General features: G+C 41.7%; 2 protein-coding genes across 2 annotated transcripts in view; both read left to right on the forward strand.

The window, feature by feature from the left end:
• The window catches only part of LOC103252075 (microtubule-actin cross-linking factor 1), a 237,477-nt gene that overhangs the window by 163,457 nt on the left and 55,968 nt on the right, over positions 1 to 18,052 (forward strand). Inside the window, exons 53-56 of the mRNA XM_021708921.1 lie at positions 12,146 to 12,307; positions 12,503 to 12,673; positions 13,464 to 13,630; positions 17,420 to 17,579. Coding sequence (XP_021564596.1) covers positions 12,146 to 12,307; positions 12,503 to 12,673; positions 13,464 to 13,630; positions 17,420 to 17,579 — 660 coding nt within the window. The remainder of the gene's footprint in view (positions 1 to 12,145; positions 12,308 to 12,502; positions 12,674 to 13,463; positions 13,631 to 17,419; positions 17,580 to 18,052) is intronic.
• KIAA0754 (KIAA0754 ortholog) lies at positions 875 to 4,675 on the forward strand. Its single transcript, XM_021708922.1, has one exon. The coding sequence runs from the start codon at positions 875 to 877 to the stop codon at positions 4,673 to 4,675; it is 3,801 nt and encodes a 1,266-aa protein (XP_021564597.1).

Raw genomic sequence — 18,052 nt, forward strand, 5'->3', positions numbered from 1 at the left:
GGCCCGGAGCCACCTGCCAGTCTGCGGTGAGCAACCCTGGCCCTCGGGGCGCACGGCATGGCGCAGGGGAGCGGGCCGTGCTGAGCGAGCCCTCCCGCGGACCCCCTCCGCCGCTGTAGCCCGCCCGCCTTCTGAAAGGCCCGGCGCGGAGCTCCCTCGCCTTGTTTTGCAGTCACAGCGCGGGGTTGGCCTGGGAGCCACAACAATGCCATGATGTTTTGGAGACAGGAAGCCCCAAGCTGGCCCCGAATGAAGGACTTCCTGTGTTTAAAGTTGCAGGAATATCCGCCGACCAGCCCAGTTCAAATACAAACACCCCAACTAGGGAGGACGAATGGCTAATTCAGACCAGCTGGACTCTCCAGAGCTGGAACTAAGGATAAAATGAAAGGAATTCTTAGGAGCTTGGGCCATACTTCAGGACTAAAAAGGCTGGGCTATTGTTATTAAAGAACACAATCGGCATAAATTCGCTGCTTCCAACTCTGCTTCGGTGAGAAGTGAGTGGAACGAGATATTGAAAAAGACTTGTCAATACAGATGACTTTTGCTGACTGAATTAGAAAGAGCAGTGCTCTTTAAAAAGAAAAATACAGAAGCCATACAAAGAGTTATCTTATGTTGATTAAATTATACCACATATCTGTCTACAACCATGAGGCTGTTAGTCTGTGAGGAAAAGGCCGTTTGTCTTAGAGCTTCTCTCAGAGTGGTTTCAAAATGGGACTTCCAGGCCTTTCTGGAGGGCAGATGCAATTGGTGGTTTGGGGTATGAACAGGTAAAAGAATTTATAAACTTACATAAAATGCATTTTGGGGGAATCTGTGAAAAAAAACTTTTGCAAAACTGATGGTTCATCTTGATTGAAAAAGTATGGGTAAGCCACTCAGCAGGCCGGACTGTTTAAGGCGGAATCCCACCTGCCTGGGAAAAGGAGAGGAGGAGGATGGCTACATAGAGGACTGCTATGTTCCACAGCGGTCTATATATGATACGATGAGGATAAATGAACAAATTGACCAGGGGTCAAAGCTTAACCAGACTTCAAAAAGCACCATGGAAAAGATGGAAGGAAGTACTATATCCAGCAATGGTACGTTAGGAGCAGCATCTAATGTTTTTGAATCTAGAGCACCAGAAGGTAAAAAGTTGGATGAGAGAATAATATTTGATGCACTAAAGCTAAGCAGTGATGTGCAGAAGTCAGCACCTGTGCCACCCAGAAGACGGCCAAATGCAGAACGCAAAGACAATGTTAACAGGAGATCTTGGAAGTCCTTCATGCCACCTAACTTCCCAGAATTTGCAGAAAGGATGGAAGCTTCTCTCAGTGAGGTTTCAGAAGCTGGTGCTTCAAATCCTTCCTTGCGAGAGAAGAAAGAATCTAGTTCTGCATTAACAGAAAGTTCTGGTCAATTGGATCACAGGGAACCTCAGTCAGAATCAGTAACTCTGGAACATGTGTCCAAATCCTTAGGTATTCCAGAAGTGCAAGATGTAAAAAATTTAAGTGGTGACTGCCAGGACTTCAGATTTCAGCAGCATAGTGAGAGCTCTCCCCATGAATTCCAGCCTGTAGAATCAGAAGCTGCAACAGCAAGTGGTAACACAGAAGTAATGCAGGAACACAGATTCTCAAGTGCAACCTGGCCAAGGGCCATGAAAAGTTTAGCTAAGGGAGGCTTCAGTGAGAAGCAGCACCCCCTTGGGGACACAGCCTGCACTGTGGAAATACCACCTCTCTCTCCTTGCCTGAGTGAAGAGCTGTTAGGTCCAGAATTGCATATTCTCATAACCCCCAGCCTCAGAGAGAAAACAGAGTCTGAGCTGAAGTTTGAGGAGGATGAGCGATGGATCATGATGGAAACTGAGGAGGAGTGGGAGGAAGATAAACTGTCAGAGAAAGGAAAGACTTTTCTAATAGCAGATGAAAAGAACAGCCTGGCAGATATTTTTGAAGAAAAAGAACAAGCAAACACAAAAGCAGTGGTGGAGGATGGATCTGATCACTTAGCTGCTGTCTTGGGGACTTTTGACCACCTGACTCTTGGTCAAATTTGTTGCTCTGATGACCAACAGCCAGCTAAGGACCTGTTGGCTACTCTTTCCACGGATACACCCCTGGATTGCAGTTGTGTCCTTACAGGTGAGGTTACTATAGGTGAGATGGAAAGCAGGACTGCTCAGGGGCTAGAAAGTGTTTTTTCGAATTTAGAATGCACTGTTGGTCCTATTGATGCAGAGCAACTCTCTGATACAGATTCAGTGCAGATGTTTCTTGAACTTGAAAAGGAGTGTTTATGTGAAGGAGTAGCTCCTCTAGTTGAGCTGCAGAATCATTCCTCTTCTGAAGGGCTGGCCGCATCCCAGGATGCAGAAAATTTACTTGTAATTAGCCATTTTCCAGGGGCTGCTTTAGAAATGGAACAGCAAGTAGGCCTTTTAAATGTAAAGGTAAAGGACTCTGATATTGGATTGGATTGTGAATATTTTAATGTCCTGGATTCTTCTCAGGTGCCTAATGCTGTGGAACTTATTGCCCACCTTGATATCATGAGGGACACTTCCACTGTTAGCAGGGAGGAATGTGAAAAAGTGCCTTTTAGCCCCAAAGCTGCGGGAGAATTTAAGTCTAGACAACCAGCTGATCTGGATTCACTGGGAAAACTGGGCCCAGGAGGATTGCTGAACTCTGATCACAGGGCTTCTCATGAAGAAAATTTATCAGGCTTTATTGCTTCTGAGCTGGCCAAAGAAAATGGCAATTTGTCCCAGGTAGACTGCAGTCAAACTGAGGGGAATGTTGAGGAGTGTATGGAGAGGGCTTCCCTCAGTTTTGCTTTTAACTATGAACTAACAGATGTTACCTCAGGACCTGAAGTAGAGGTGTTACTGTATGAATCAAAATTACTAACAGATGAGATTCATTTGGGGGCTAAGAAAGTAACTGTTAATCAAGAAAGTAACAGTCTGACATCCTTGGGAAATGTGGACTCTTGTGAATTGTCCATGGAGAAAATTTGTGATGGGGATGGTGAAGCAATAGAGCTGGATTATCAAGCCATGCTTTCGGAGGAGCAAGCCCCAGCACATTTTCATAGAGATTTCCCAGAGCAAGTCTTCCACAATCTCCAAAGGAAGTCCCCAGAGTCAGAGACTCTGAGTTTGCACCTGCTGCTTGGAGAGCTGAGACACGGCACAGATGGAGTAGAAACTGTGAATAATACAAAGCCTAAGCTGAATGTGGCATCATCAGAGGGAGGGGAGGTGGAAATGAGAGGTTTGGATTCATTCCCAAGTATCTTTCACGAGGAACAAGTTGCTAAGGCTAGTAGTACTGAACCAGTTTTAGAGGAATGTATGCCCATCCTACAGAGGCCTGCTCTGACTGTTGCATTGCCCACTGAAGAAGATGCCCTCGATGTTGCAGTGCCCACCCCAGAGGAGGAAGTTCCCACTGCTGCAGAGCCTGCCCCAGAGAAAACTGCTGTAGCTGCTGCTACAGTACCCTTCCCACAGGAGGATATCCCTGTTGCTTCAGTAGTCACCTTAGAGGAGGATGTCACTGCTGCTGCAGTATCAACCCCAGAGAGGGCTGCTGCCCCAGCTGTTGCAGTGCCTACTTTCGAGCGGACTTCTTCAGTTACTGTAGTGTCCTCCCCAGAGGAGACTGCTCCAGCTGTTGCATTGGTCATCACACAGCAGAATGTACCTGCTGTAGCAGAGTCCTCCCCAGAGTGGATTGCTCCAGCTTCTGCAGTACCCATCACAGAGGAGGATGATACTCTTCTAGAAGGACCTGACACTCCAGCTGCTGCAATGCCTACCCCAGAGGGGCTTGCCTCCGCAGCTGCTGCAATGCCCACCCCAGAGGGGTCTGCCTTTCTAACTGCTGCAGTGCCTGCTCCAGAGGGGTCTGCCTTTCCAACTGCTGCAGTGCCTGCTCCAGAAGCGCCTGATACTCCAGCTGCTGCAATGTTAACACCAGAGGGGCCCGCTTCCCCAGCTGCTGCAGTGTCCATCCCAGAGGGACCCACCTCCCCTCCTCCTGCAGTGCCCACCCCATTGGGGCCCACCTCCCCAGCTACTGCAGTGTCCGTTCTAGAAGCGCCTGATACTCCAGCTGGTGCAGTGCCCATCCCAGAGGAACCTGCCTCCCCAGCTGCTGCAGTGCCCATCTCAGAGGAGCCCACCTTCCCAGATGTTCCAGTGCCCACCCTAGAGGAGCCTGCCTTTTCAGCTGCTTCAGTACCTACCCCAGAGGGACCCACCACCCCAGCTGCTGCAGTGCCCACCCCAGAGGGACCCACTTCCCCAGCTGCTGCAGTGCCCACCCCAGAAGTACCCATCTCCCCTGCTGCTGCAGTACTTCCTATGGAGAAAGTTTCCCCCACTGGTGTACCCTTCCTAGGAGATTCTGCCCATGCTGATTCAGTGCCTATCTCAGAAGAAGGAGCTCCTGTTGTAGAGGAGGCTTCCCCCACTGGAATGTGGATCCAGAAGGACCTTGATTCCATAGCATTTGGAATAAAAGAGGTGACCAGCATAGTGCTCCATGGGAAAGTGCCTCTGGCTGCAACTGCTGGATTAAATTCAAATGAGGTAATTGTTGCTTATTTTGATGCTGGGAAGGGTCTAGAGAGTAAAGTGAGATTTGCAAGTTCTCTAACTTGATGGTGTTGAGAAATGGCACAGACAGTTCTTTTGTTCTTTTTGGCCCCCCTACGCTTATAGTTTCTGATCTTTCTATTGAGTTTACCAGGAAAATATATCTTAATTTTGTCTGGTGAATAACTATAATTCATATTTCATGTTCTATTCAGAAAAACCAAGTCCAGGGAAAACAAGGATATAAATAGCTGTTGGTTTATGTTTTTAAAAAGATAATTAGCAAGAAAGGGTGATTCTGCTTTTGAAATATACAGCAAGCATATTCTTTCCTGAATCAAGTGACTACTTATTGATCAGTGATGCTAGCAGTTAGCTGTAGGGACCAGAGTATAAACTTTAGAGTGAGAACTAGGATCTACTTAACCACTCTGGGAAAATTAGTTAGGTATTCTGAGTCTCCAGTTTCACTTGTTAAGACAACTCTAAGATTCTTTTTTTTTTTTTTTTTTGAGTCAGAGTCTCACGCCCAGACTGGAGTGCAGTGACCGCTCCCGGCCACCGCAGCCTCAATCTGCTGGACTTCGGCGATCCTTCCGCCTCAGCTTTCCAAGTAGCTGGAACTACAGGCGCGCGCTACCATACTCGGCTAATTTTTTGATTTATTGTAGAGATGAGGTCTCACCAAGTTACCCAGGCAGGTCTCGAACCCGTGGTTCAGGCAATCCATTCACCTCAGCCTCCCAAGGCGCAGGATTACAGGCTGAGCCACCGAGCCTGGCTAACTCTAAGATTCTTAATATCAGAGAACAGAATGTGTTAGGAAACAGTTGGGAACAGTGTTCCACATCCTTGAGCCCTCCTAGTCAAAGGAACTTGAAATCAGCTTTCTACGGTTAACTGCCCAGCATCATTTGGTCAGTGATAAGAAGTGAAGGAGTTAGAGGGTTAATCTTACATAGTCAGGGATAACTGAGTGAGGAGATTGTTTTGATTTTACTGCACACTCAGAACCCAAAACAGTGCCTTCTTTTTAATAGCCTTTCACTACTGACTGAATGAATGAATCTCGGTCTCCTAGAATATTGATGGATGCTGCAAGAAAGGGGCTCTCTCATTCACCCCATTGCTGAACTTTTCAGTGCAGCCTTAGTCTGCTAGAGCACCAATTAAACACGTGGCTACTGGCAACAGAATCATTTTGATTACATACTTTATGCTGCCAACTTTGCCACAGGTCCTCCTGCTTAGCTGAGTGGTGGTAGTTACATTTTTGGCTTTATCAGTTATTTTGTAATCTAGCATTCCTTCAAACTAGGATGTATATTACCTTTCAGATTAATGGATATCAATTTCGTTTCTGAGTTTTGTTGAATTTGGGATTGGCACTGAGATCTCAGTAGTCTATCCAAAGTTAGGACAGTATGTCAACGAGAGAGTAAATTTCTTGCACTGGCATTCTTGATAATACATAATATTCTGGCATAAAACCTATGGCAGTCATCATGAAATACAGGGATCAGGTTTATAAGGAGGCAATCAAATCTGCATAAAGGAAAAAATTAATAGAAATCCGTAATGTCAGTCTTGAGATCTCTGTTTTCTCATCTACAAAATGAGCAGGTGGGCTAGATAATCGCTAAGTATTCTTTCAGCTACAGAAGATAATCATTTTATGAAATACTGCCTGATGTAAATGATAAGAGACATAAATGGTAGCCCAGCTGCAAGTTTGTTCGTCTGAAGTGTGGTTACTTTATGGAATATGTGGAAGCAGGCAGATGCCTACATCTGTGTACAGAAAAGAAATCTAAGCTGTAGCACCAGCCAGGACTGTTAGCCAAGAAGAATGTAGAGAGGCTATTTTGAAAATATGTATTAAAACAAATGAGTATACAGATTTTCTAAATTGGTAAAATATTATTTTAAAAAGTTTTTCCAAGATGAAAGATGAGGTTTTTTCCTTCCATTTGTAAGAGGGTTCCTAGAGGCAACTGAAACTATAATTTTTCCCCCCCTTTTTTTTTTTTGAGATGGTCTCATTCTGTCACCCAGGCCGGAGTACAGTGGCACAATCGTAGCACATTGCAAACTTTGAACTCCCGGGATCAAGCAGTCCTCCCACATCAGCCTCCTCAATAGCTGGTTCTACAGGCATGTGCCATCATGCCCAGCCACCAGTCATTTTGATACATAACCACTTAGAACTCAACAAGTGGTCGTACCTGGGATGTGATTTAAAGAAGATCTGCTGTAGATCTTCTGTGTGTATACATGTGTACATGTGCACATGTGTGTATGCATGGCTAAAATAAGATATTCTAGTTGTTTTAGTAGTCACCTTAGAAGAGGATGTCACAGCTGCAGTAACAAAGAGTTTGGTAAAAGCAAAATGCCAAAAAGTATTGCTGTTTTTATAGTGGGATCTGAGGACCATTGAGCACAGTCTCTGGTTATTTAAACTCCCTTTTTCTTTATAGATTTCCCCAATCTTATTCCCAGCCACTGATTCAAAGAGGAAAAAAACCTCTGTATAAAATAGGGGGTTCTATAAAATTAAAATCTACCAAAGGAGTCTTTTTAAGCAAAAATAGAGAACCACAATCCCAGTTCAGTGTTTGAATGGTTTGCTGACATACACAACATTTATGGGTTTGCTTGCTTTCACTAATACCATGTCTGTACTGGGATTAATTCATTCACTGAATACTGAGTACCTACTCTGTGCCAGGTACTAAGTTCCTATAGTGAATAGAATTGGCATGACCTTTGCCCTTGTGGAGCTTAGTGGGAGAGGAACATATTAAGCAAAGAAATGGCACAAATAAATATACCGTTAATAACTGTGGCTATGTATTATAATGTTGCCTGATGAAATATGGTATAAGCAAATTATAGCATTTGGCTTCTGTGTTGGGCATGAGGGAGAGGAAGTTATCAAGGATAACTTGTAGGTTCTGGTTTGTACAGCTGAGTGGATAAAGCTGTGAGAAATTGTTGATCTAAGTAGATTTTGAGGGAGGGGAAAGTGGGAGATACTGTTTCATTTTGCAACTGTTAGGTTCAAGATTCCTGTAATTCATTTGTAGGGAGATATTAAGAAAATAGTTGGATGTACAGGTTTGAGACTCAGAAGAGAGATAGATATAAATTGAGTCATAAGCATTTATCATGGTTCATATTTAAACCCATGGGAATGGGTGGGATTGCCTAGGAAGAGCATAGATTGAAAAAGAGGGCCCAGGACTGACTTCCCTCCCTACCCCATGTCCCCAAAGACTCCAATGTTTAGAGGGCTAGAAGAGGAGAAAGAACAGAGGATATCAAGAAAAGGATCAGTTACGATGAAACTGGGAGAGTGTAGTAGCAAAGATTTTTTTGGTTGGTTTTTTTTTTGAGTTGGAATCTCACTCTGTCACCCAAGTTGGAATGCAGTGGCACACTCATGGCCACCGCAGCCTTGACCTGCTGAACTCAGGTGATCCTTCCTCCTCAGGCTTCCAAGTAGCTAGAACTACAGGGACACGCTAACCATGCCTGGCCAATTTTTTGATGTATTGTAGAGATATTTGATTTACTGTAGAGAGACCAAGTTACCCAAGCTGGTCTCGAACCCGTGGGCTCAGGCAATCTTCTCACCTCGGCCTCCTAAAGTGCTGGGATTATAGGCATAAGCCATCAGGCCTGACTGGTAAAAATGTTTTACAAAGTCTTTGGGAAATTTTCTATCTTTATCCCTGTTGCATCTTACAGCCTTGTAATCATTTTTATTAGTATACTGCTCTGGAATACATCTGCCAGTGCTGCTTAGTTAATAACGTGGCACAGTCCCATTTAACTAACAGTGTATGAAATACAAAGGAGAAGGAATTTTAATGTATATAAAACCACTGACTTTGCTTTATTTGGAAATTGAGAAGAGAAAGCAAGTGTTTTCAAATTTACTTTCTTTAATGTTCCGTTTACTTGTATTCAAAATAAGTATCTAGATAATATTATAGGTGCTTCTATAGAGTGGAGGAGTGGAGGTGCCAAAACAAAAGAAGTAACTAGTGCTTCTATGGGAAATGTTTATAAACAAAGTAGATCCAAAATTTTAAAGAAGTAGCTCTGTTGCAGATTGAGCATCCAAACTTCAAAGCTCCAAAGAGCCGGGCTCGGTGGCTCAGCCTGTAAATCCCGCGCTTTGGGAGGCCGAGGTGAGTGGATTGCCTGAGCCCGCGGGTTCGAGACCCGCCTGGACAACTTGGCAAGACCTCATCTCTACAAGAAATCAAAAAAAAAATTAGCCGGGTGTGGTAGTGCACGCCTGTAGTTCCAGCTACTTGGAAGGCTGAGGTGGAAGGATCGCCGGAGCCCAGCAGGTTGAGGCTGCAGTGGCCGGGAGCGGCCACTGGACTCCAGTCTGGGTGACAGAGTGAGACTCCAACTCAAAAAAAAAAAAAATGCTCCAAAGTCCAAAACTTTTTGAACACTGACATGACGCTCAAAGGAATGTTCTTTAGAGCCCTTCACATTTTGGATTTTCAGATTTGGGAGCTCAACCATTAAGTACATAACGCAGATATTAAAAATTCTGAAAGCAAGTGGCAGTAATGGAAAACTGTCAGGGGAGGGGGGTGGGACTGGCAGTTGAGGGAAACTGCTAGGGGAGGGAGGGGCATACCTCGTCAACAAGGGTACCTGCGTGATCAATGTTTGTATACCTAACCCTGAGTTGTACCCCACATCTTTATAATAAATAAATAATTTTTTTTTTTTGAGTTGGAGTCTCACTCTGTTGCCCAGGCTGGAGGGCAGTGGCCGCTCCCGGCCACCGCAGCCTCAACCTGTTGGGCTCCGGCAATCCTTCTGTCTCAGCCTTCCAAGTAGCTGGAACGACAGGTGTGCGCTACCATGCCTGGCTAATTTTTTGATTTATTGTAGAGATGAGGTCTCACCAAGTTGCCCAGGCAGATCTCGAACCCGCGGGCTCAGGCAATCCACTCACCTCAGCCTCCCAAAGGCGCGGGATTACAGGCTGAGCCACCGAGCCTGGCTAAATAAATAAATTTTTAAAAAATTTTGAATAAAATCTGAAATCGGAAACACTTCTGGTCATTTGGATAAGGGATACTCAAACTGTATATGAAATAGATTATTAGACAATTTAAATGTATTTTGCTTTCTTGTATCATTTATAGTACTGTCCAATAGAACTTTCTGCAAAGATTGAGATGTTTTCTGTGTTCCAGTGTAGTAGGCACTAGGCACATATGGCTATCCATGAAATGTGGCTAGTGGTTCTAGATTTTTAATTAAATTTGATTAGCCACATGTGTCTGCTGACTATTAAATTGGACAGTGCAGAAATAATTTAAATGAGCCGGGCATGGCAACTTAGGCCTATAATTCCAGAACATCGGGAGGTGGAGGTGAGAGGATTGCCTGAGCCCAGAGTTCGAGACCAGCCTGGGCAACTTGGCGAGACCTCATCTCTACAGTAAATCAAAAAATTAGCCAAGCGTGGTGGTGCATGCCTGTAATTCCAACTATTTGGAAGGCTGAGGCAGAAGAATCACCTAAGCCCAGCGGGTCAAGACTGCAGTGACTGTGAGCGTGCCACTGCACTCCAGCCTGGACGACAGAGTAAGACTCCAACTCAAATAAATAAATAAAATAATTTAAATGTCAGTTGTAGTATGAGACAGGCTTTGATTATTGGGTAAAAGGGGGCCCTTCAGTATGGACTTTACATCTTCCCCTCTCACCTTTGGTTTTTTGCCTTCTTTGTCTTTTTACACCACTACCCCTCCCCCATCACCACTATCATTTTGCTGTACCAAAAGCAACTTCAACCTTGAAGGCCCCTGTCCCTCTTTGCTCTGATTTTTCTTCAAGTAGAAACATCTTTTTTTTTGAGTTGGAGTCTCACTCCATCACCCAGACTGGAGTGCAGTGGCACGCTCCCAACCACTGCAGCCTTGACCTGCTGTGCTCCGGTGATCCTTCCGTCTCAGCCTTCCAAGTAGCTGGAACTACAGGCGCGCGCTACCATGCCCAGCTAATTTTTGATTTATTGTAAAGATGAGGTCTCGCCAAGTTGCCTGGGTGGGTCTTGAACCTGCAGGCTCAGACAAGCCACTCACCTCGTCCTCCCAAAGCGCTGGGATTACAGGCTGAGCTACCAAGCCCGGCAAGTGGAAACATCTTTAATGCTACAAAATGGGATTATAGCAGTTGCTTTTTCTAACAACCATTTTGTTGTTGGAGAAATAGTCATTTTAGCTGAACTGCCTTGTACTTTTGCCTAACAAAATGTGGTGTAATCAAATTATAGCATAAAATGAAGTACACTGGTAATTACCCTTGCAACCTCCCTTTTTCACTGTTCCCTGGGGCTTTCCCTCCCTGGTAATTTTATCCAGCCATAGACCATTCCTTGTAGAATCAGATTCCTAATCCCAGTGTGATCTGTGGTGTCATATTGACCACAATTTGTCTTGCTCAAACTTAGAATTTCATTTTACATTTATTTTTGTCCTCTTTCATTTCCTGTCACCCTTTGACCTCAGTTGACTCACCTGTCTCACTGAAACTGAAGTAATTTTTTATAGAAGTAAAAAGAATGGAAATAAATCCAAGTTAATGGCTGGTTCTATCCTCTGATAATTGAGAGAAATCTAATCTTAGGGACAAATACTTATTTCATTCTTTTCCTTAATACTCTTAGTGTGGCAGAAGTACCATTCTCTTTTGACTGGTTTTGTTTCCTTGTAGAAATGTCTAAGTCAAAGTGGAGTTTAACTGTAATAGAGAAAAATATGCACATTGCTTGTTACACCTGTTCCCATTGTTTTAAAATACTATTGCTTCATGGTGCATTTTTACATTTGCATGTTACTCAGAGTATATGTCTGAAGTTAATAAGGACATTTCCCAACATTACTGTCCTGTTTCCCTTTGTAGTCAAAGGAATACAATTTCAAGATTACTGGCTGTGTGTGATATGTGGCCTTGAAACAGAATGAAGTTAAATGGCCACAGGGGGCGTAAGCTATGAGGTTGGCATTTTTCACAGTGTTAATATATTTTGACTAATTTAGTTATTAGTCCTGGTCAGAGAAGACCATTGCCTATTAACAGTGGTCAGTTAAGGCTATTCCCCAAGGTATATTTCATTTTAAATACTAGTCGTTTGATCTCATTCTTCCTTTTTAAGATTTATATACACTGCACTTGTACAGTATTTCGAAGTTGGTACTTCTCTGTTCTCTGTAGCTTTTGCATGACAAAAATAAGTAACATGAAAGAAAAGAGCCGTTGGGTTACAGACCTAAGTAGTGCTATAACTCTGTAATTACATATTCATAGGAGGATTGAAATATGAAACCACATGTCTTCTTGATACTTCACTGTGTGAATGTCTTATTTTTTTCTTTGTAGTCCTGATCTTCCTTTACTGAATCATAAATGCCCAAGAATAGTCAGTCACTGTATGGTATAAAGGGCCTAATAGCCTTTAGAGTAAATCTTCTTTGACTTGCAATTATCTAGATGTTTCAGAAAGAACAAGTGGACCCTCTTCAGATGAAATTGCAGCAGGTGAATGGACTTGGCCAGGGATTAATTCAGAGTGCAGGAAAAAACTGTGACGTACAGGGTTTAGAACATGACATGGAAGAGATCAATGCTCGATGGAATACACTGAATAAAAAGGTGAGTAACAAGTAGGTAGCAAGTGTCCTGGGAACAGAAGGCTTAGAAAAGAGATATCTAAAATTAAGCTTTTCCTGGAACCTGAATGCAAATAAAAATTTAGCAGTTGCAGTGTATAGTTACTAAAAGGGGTCATTAGTCAGTTGAAAACTGCTCTCTCCTTTCTCATAACAAGCCTTCGTGTCTGTGATATAGGTTGCACAAAGAATTGCACAGCTACAGGAGGCTTTGTTGCATTGTGGGAAGTTTCAAGATGCCTTGGAGCCACTGCTCAGCTGGTTGGCAGATACTGAGGAGCTCATAGCCAATCAGAAACCTCCATCTGCTGAGTATAAAGTAGTGAAAGCACAGATCCAAGAACAGAAGGTAAGTGAGAGTGTTGGGACAGTGAACTCTAACAGTCATAGGGAGTGATAGACAACACTTTTTCTTAGAGTTTAAGGAGCAATTCAGGAGCTTAGTAGAATCCTAACCTACTTTGCATCATCCTGGGAAAATAGGTGTAGAAACTGACTTTTATTATATTACTTTAACCTACTAGTTTACTGCGGCATATACTAGGCTGAATAATTTTGCTTGTTCATGTATCCTATTCTGATGTTTTATCCACAGTTGTATTTTAGGAAGTTTTTTTGTGCTTTCATTGTCAGCAATACTCTATATAATATTTTGTGTTATGTACGAGGTTTTATTATTTTTTTGTATTTTTAATTTCTGTTTCAATGGGTTTTTTTTTTCTTTTTAAAAAAAATTATCCCAAAGGGAGTTTGGTTTTTTTTTCCCCCCCAAATGTACAATGGGATGTTTTGGTATATGTATACATTGTGAAATGATTACCATAATCAAGCTAATTAACATTTATTACCTCATATGTTAACCATTTTCCAGGGCAGTTTTCTCTTGGTTCAAAGGAAGTTTCCCGTGAGTCACATGATAACAGTCACTGCTTCATTTAAAAAGTGTGTGAAAAGTGAATGTGGCTGGTGAGCACTATGCTGTAACTCTCGTTTTTGCTTCAAGGATTAGAAAAAACTTGTTACTCAGTTAAGCTTAGGATTTGGTAGGGTGAGGTTTTTAAAAAATTTCTTCTTCCTAGTTCAGATTTTTTAATGATTATGTGTTGTTACTTTTCATTCTCTTTAAATATATACAACAGTTGCTCCAACGACTGCTAGATGATCGAAAGGCCACAGTAGACATGCTTCAAGCAGAAGGGGGCAGAATAGCCCAGTCAGCTGAGCTGGCTGATAGAGAGAAGATCACAGGTCAGTTGGAGAGTCTTGAAAGTAGATGGACTGAACTACTCAGCAAAGCAGCAGCCAGGTAAGACCAAAGGAGTTTTAAGGAATGGATCAGAGTTTTATATTTTTTGACTTATTAATTTTTGACTTAATTAACCGGGCTTGGTGGCTCAACCTGTAATCACGTGCCTTGGGAGGCTGAAGTGAGTGGACTGCCTGAGCCCGGGGGTTCGAGATCCTCCTGGGCAACTTGGCGAGACCTCATCTCTACAATAAATCAAAAATTAGCCGGGCGTGGTAGCTCACACCTGTAGTTCCAGCTACTTGGAAGGCTGAGGCGGAAGGATCACCGGAGTCCAGCAGGTCGAGGCTGCAGTGGCTGGGAGTGGCCACTGCGCACTCCATTCTGAGCAACAGAGTGAGACTCCAACTCACAAAAAAATAAAATTAAAAATTAAAAAAACAAGCTAATTTAACAACAAAAAAAATTTTTTTTTTGACTTATTATCAATAAAGTGCTCTAGAAGCTCCTGGATGATTTTATATAGAACTTTGGAAGGTGTTTAAGGACTTTTATTTGAAGAGATAAGTTTTTAGAGATGACCTTCATAACTAGAATCACTCTCAAGAAATGATTTTTAGATACTCATAAGTTTCTGAGAACTGGAAGACCCATTGCTCTGTGTTGTTGTTCTACTGCAGTATAATCGTGGTTCCAAATGACAGGCGCAGACTCCTACAATCCAGCCAAGTTCTCTAAGTTTTGAAACAGATTTTTTTTCCCTTTATATTTATAAATAATGCTTTTGATACTTGGAATTGAAATTTGTCATATTTCTTTTCTGTTAGCTTATTCTAATATTAGATGTTTTTGCATCTAGAAGCTTGTCTGTGGTTCTGTCATATATGTGGTTCTGTCATATATGTGGGCATTCAAGAGATACATGAGCTTTTTTCAATAAATGATCAAAAGACAAGCAGTGTGTGTTCCTCCTCCAAGGAAGTACTTTCTCTTTTCATAGCTATAAGTAATACTTGTGACTTGAGCCTAGTAAGTCATATGAATGTCTTTGCTTTTAACTTATACTGTCCCAGTTTTAAAAAATAAAGACCAGCTAATCAGAAATCAATAAGGGAATAGTAGAGTCAATCATTTGTTATTGTATTCTTTAAGTTTGCTAGGTAGCCCCTGGCAATCTTCAAATAACTCTTCAGTCTTACTTCCACCTGACCATGACTTACTTATTTCTTAACCTGAGTTGCAAAGTGTGTCATGCTTATTTTAGTGGGAGAAGCAAAATTGAAAGAATTATTTTCACATTTGCACTGCTTGTTTTCTCTCTGTTCATGTCCATTAATGGTACCACCATTAGCCTTCCAGTGTCCTAAACTTAAAACCTCAGCCCCATTTTTACTCATTTCTTTATCCCTCCTTTGTTCCCCACATCTATCATGATACTAAATTCTGTCTATTTTGCTTTACAGTGTTCTCTAATTCTTACTCTCCAACCTCAGCTCATGACTTATGAGCCCTCATTAGGGCTACTGAGGTAGCTTCTTAACTCATCACTACTCCTATCACTTACCCTCAGACCTTCCCCTCTTTCCATCCCTGAGCTGCAGGGGTTTTGAAGGAAACCTCTGATCATATCTTTTTCAGCTCAGAGACATTTAATTTACTCCGTTGGCTATAAAATAAAATCTTTAACTCAACATTCAAACCCCTTTACTATTTGAACTAACTTACTTTAGTTTTTCCACTATTATTCCTCTCACTTATTATATTATAGCTAAAGTAAATTATATTCTATTAATATCTTCTGACAGTTTCCTAACTGTTGCTTTTCTGATTGTGTTGTATCTTTCATGAAATAGTTTTGTCCATCTTCCCTTCCTTTATTAAACCTCCCTCTTTCCCCCAGCATAGGATAATTTCTCTTCACTGCCATAATTCTTTATCTGTACCTTGTGCTATGGTTATTATTTTATGTACTTAGACCTCCTTGATCTATAAGCTCCCCTTAAAGTTATGATTTGTTTCTAATATATTTTTATGACTCTTTCCTTCTACCCTACTTGTTACCATTCTGCTAGTCTAATGTAGTTTCTGGTCAATTTTTTTTTTTTTTTTTAGTGAGAGTCTCACTCTGTCACCCAGACTGGAGAGCAGTGGCTTACGGCCTCTGCAGCCTCTACCTGCTGGGCACAGGCGATCCTTCCACCTCAACCTTCCAAGTAGCTGGAACTATAGGTTTGCGTCACCATGCCTGGCCAATTTTTTTATTTATTGTAGAGTCAAGGTCTTGCCATGTTGCCTAGGCTGGTCTCAAACCTGTGGACTCTGGCATTCCTCTTGCCTCGGCCTTCCAAAGTGGTGGGATTATAGGCATGAACCACAGCGCCTGGCCTCTGGGTCAGTATTTTAAAGAGAAATAAATACTAAGGGGAGTTTTATTTGTTACAGACATTCTAAAGACTTCTGCTTTAATTTTTAAATTTTAGATATTTGAAGCTTTAAATTATTTTTGACTCTTTTATATCCTAAATCTTATTACATTGAATTCTTCAAACTTTCAGATTCTAAAATCAGAGATGAGTCAGAAAAAAACATAGAAATTAGAGATAAGTTTTAAAAATTGCAATTCTATGTCAATAATAATCTTTAGGATTGTATGTTTTAGCTGTACTAATTGAAGACTTATTTTGAAGCCTGCCATAAATAAACTAGGAAAGGAAATTCTATACTTAGATTATCACTTAAAAATGGTAGCATCTAGAAATAGATTTTTCTTTATATTCAAACATAATTGAATTTACAGATAACCAAAAAGCCAGATATTTTTATTTAAACTATTTTTTATAGTTTAAATAACTTTGTTAGAGAATAGCCAGCATAGGCACAAAGTAGGTGTTCAGTAAAGGTCTGCTGAACTTAAGTGTGTCATATACTCCCAGACATTTTCAGATGACATGTCTTTCAGTCTGTTCTTAGTAATTCAAAGTCAATGTTATGACTTTTCAATATAAATCTGTGTGCTAATACAGTTCTGTGGTTGTTTTCCTGTCTCTTCGTTGTCGGGCTGTCTCCAACATCCAGGCTTTCTCTCACCTTTGTAATTTGCTGCTTTTATTCCATAGAATAGTTGATATCCAAGCTTAGTATAGATGTTATACTGAATAAGAGTTAAGATCCCAAGTCAGCTGTGAAGTCTATAGTTTTTGTGGCTGCTATTTGTGATGGCGGATTCTGCCAGCCTAAGGTCAATTTTTTTGCCTTAAATCTAAATAGAAAGTTATATTCTGAGACTTGAGATAACTAGGAAGCCTGCTGAGATATGAGGAAGATGGGAAGGGAGTTCTAATTCAAAGAACTGCAATATACTGCCTTTGCTCTTCAGGTACTGTCTTCACTCCTACAAGTGAAGGTAGCAGTGATAGAGAAATGAAAACTGGTGATTTTTGACTCCTTTAAAGTTTATTTTGGTGTTTAAGTGATACACGTGCTACATTCCATTTTGATGTCTCAATGTGGTATAAGAGAAAGGAACCTTAGAAGATCTGCTTCTAATCCTAATTTACTATCGCTGCTTACTGAATGATTGGACACATTTTTCATTAAGCCTTCAGGGCTGATTTTTCCTTTTTTAATAGAGGGATAATAATTCTGCCCACCTTACAAGGTTATGACGGGATCAGAATAAGGTAATGCTGTGAAAATCTTTAAAACAGTGAAGTGCTACTTAATGTGTGTTCTGTTTACTATTGGTATTTAAACTGTATCTGGTAAAGATTGTTCTTTACTGAATATAGTACTATTACCAGTCTTAATGTGACTTCCTGCCTGAACAGCTTGTCCTATGTATTTGTATAGGCAAAAACAGCTGGAAGACATCTTGGTTCTAGCCAAACAATTCCATGAGACAGCTGAGCCTATTTCAGACTTCTTATCTGTCACAGAGAAAAAGCTTGCTAACTCAGAACCTGTTGGCACTCAGACTGTCAAAATACAGCAGCAGATCATTCGGCACAAGGTAGGAAGTGGTTACAGTAAATGTAAACACAAAAACTGGAATTAGAGACTAGGTGCAGGTGGCTCATGCCTGTAATCCCAACACTTTGGGAGGCCAGGATGGGAGGATTACTTGATCCCAGGAGCTCGAGACCAACCTGGTTAACATAGCAAGACCTCGTCTCTACAAAAAAATATATATGTGTGTGGACACATGCGTGTCATCCCAGCTACTTGGGAGACTGAGGAGGGGGGATTGCCTGAGCCCAGGAGGTCAAGGCTCCAGCAGGCTGTGATTGTGTCACTGCATTCCAGTCTCAGTGATGGAATGAGACCCTGACCCAAAACAAAACAAAACAAAAAAAAACCTGGATTTAGAAATGAGAAAACTCCTGCAACATTCTTGAAGGTGTGTGCTTTATAGGTTTAATTTAAAATATGGCCAAATTATTAATTGGAAAATCATATTCTGGAAATAAAAATAGAAATTGACTA

This window comes from Carlito syrichta, unplaced genomic scaffold (assembly GCF_000164805.1).
Source record: "Carlito syrichta isolate Samal-C Ts95f unplaced genomic scaffold, Tarsius_syrichta-2.0.1 Scaffold153578, whole genome shotgun sequence".
NCBI lineage: Eukaryota > Metazoa > Chordata > Mammalia > Primates > Tarsiidae > Carlito > Carlito syrichta.

What these genes read in the sequence shown, in the direction of transcription:
- KIAA0754 (XM_021708922.1), top strand. Translation starts at nt 875, where the DNA reads ATGGGTAAGCCACTCAGCAGGCCGGACTGTTTAAGGCGGAATCCCACC.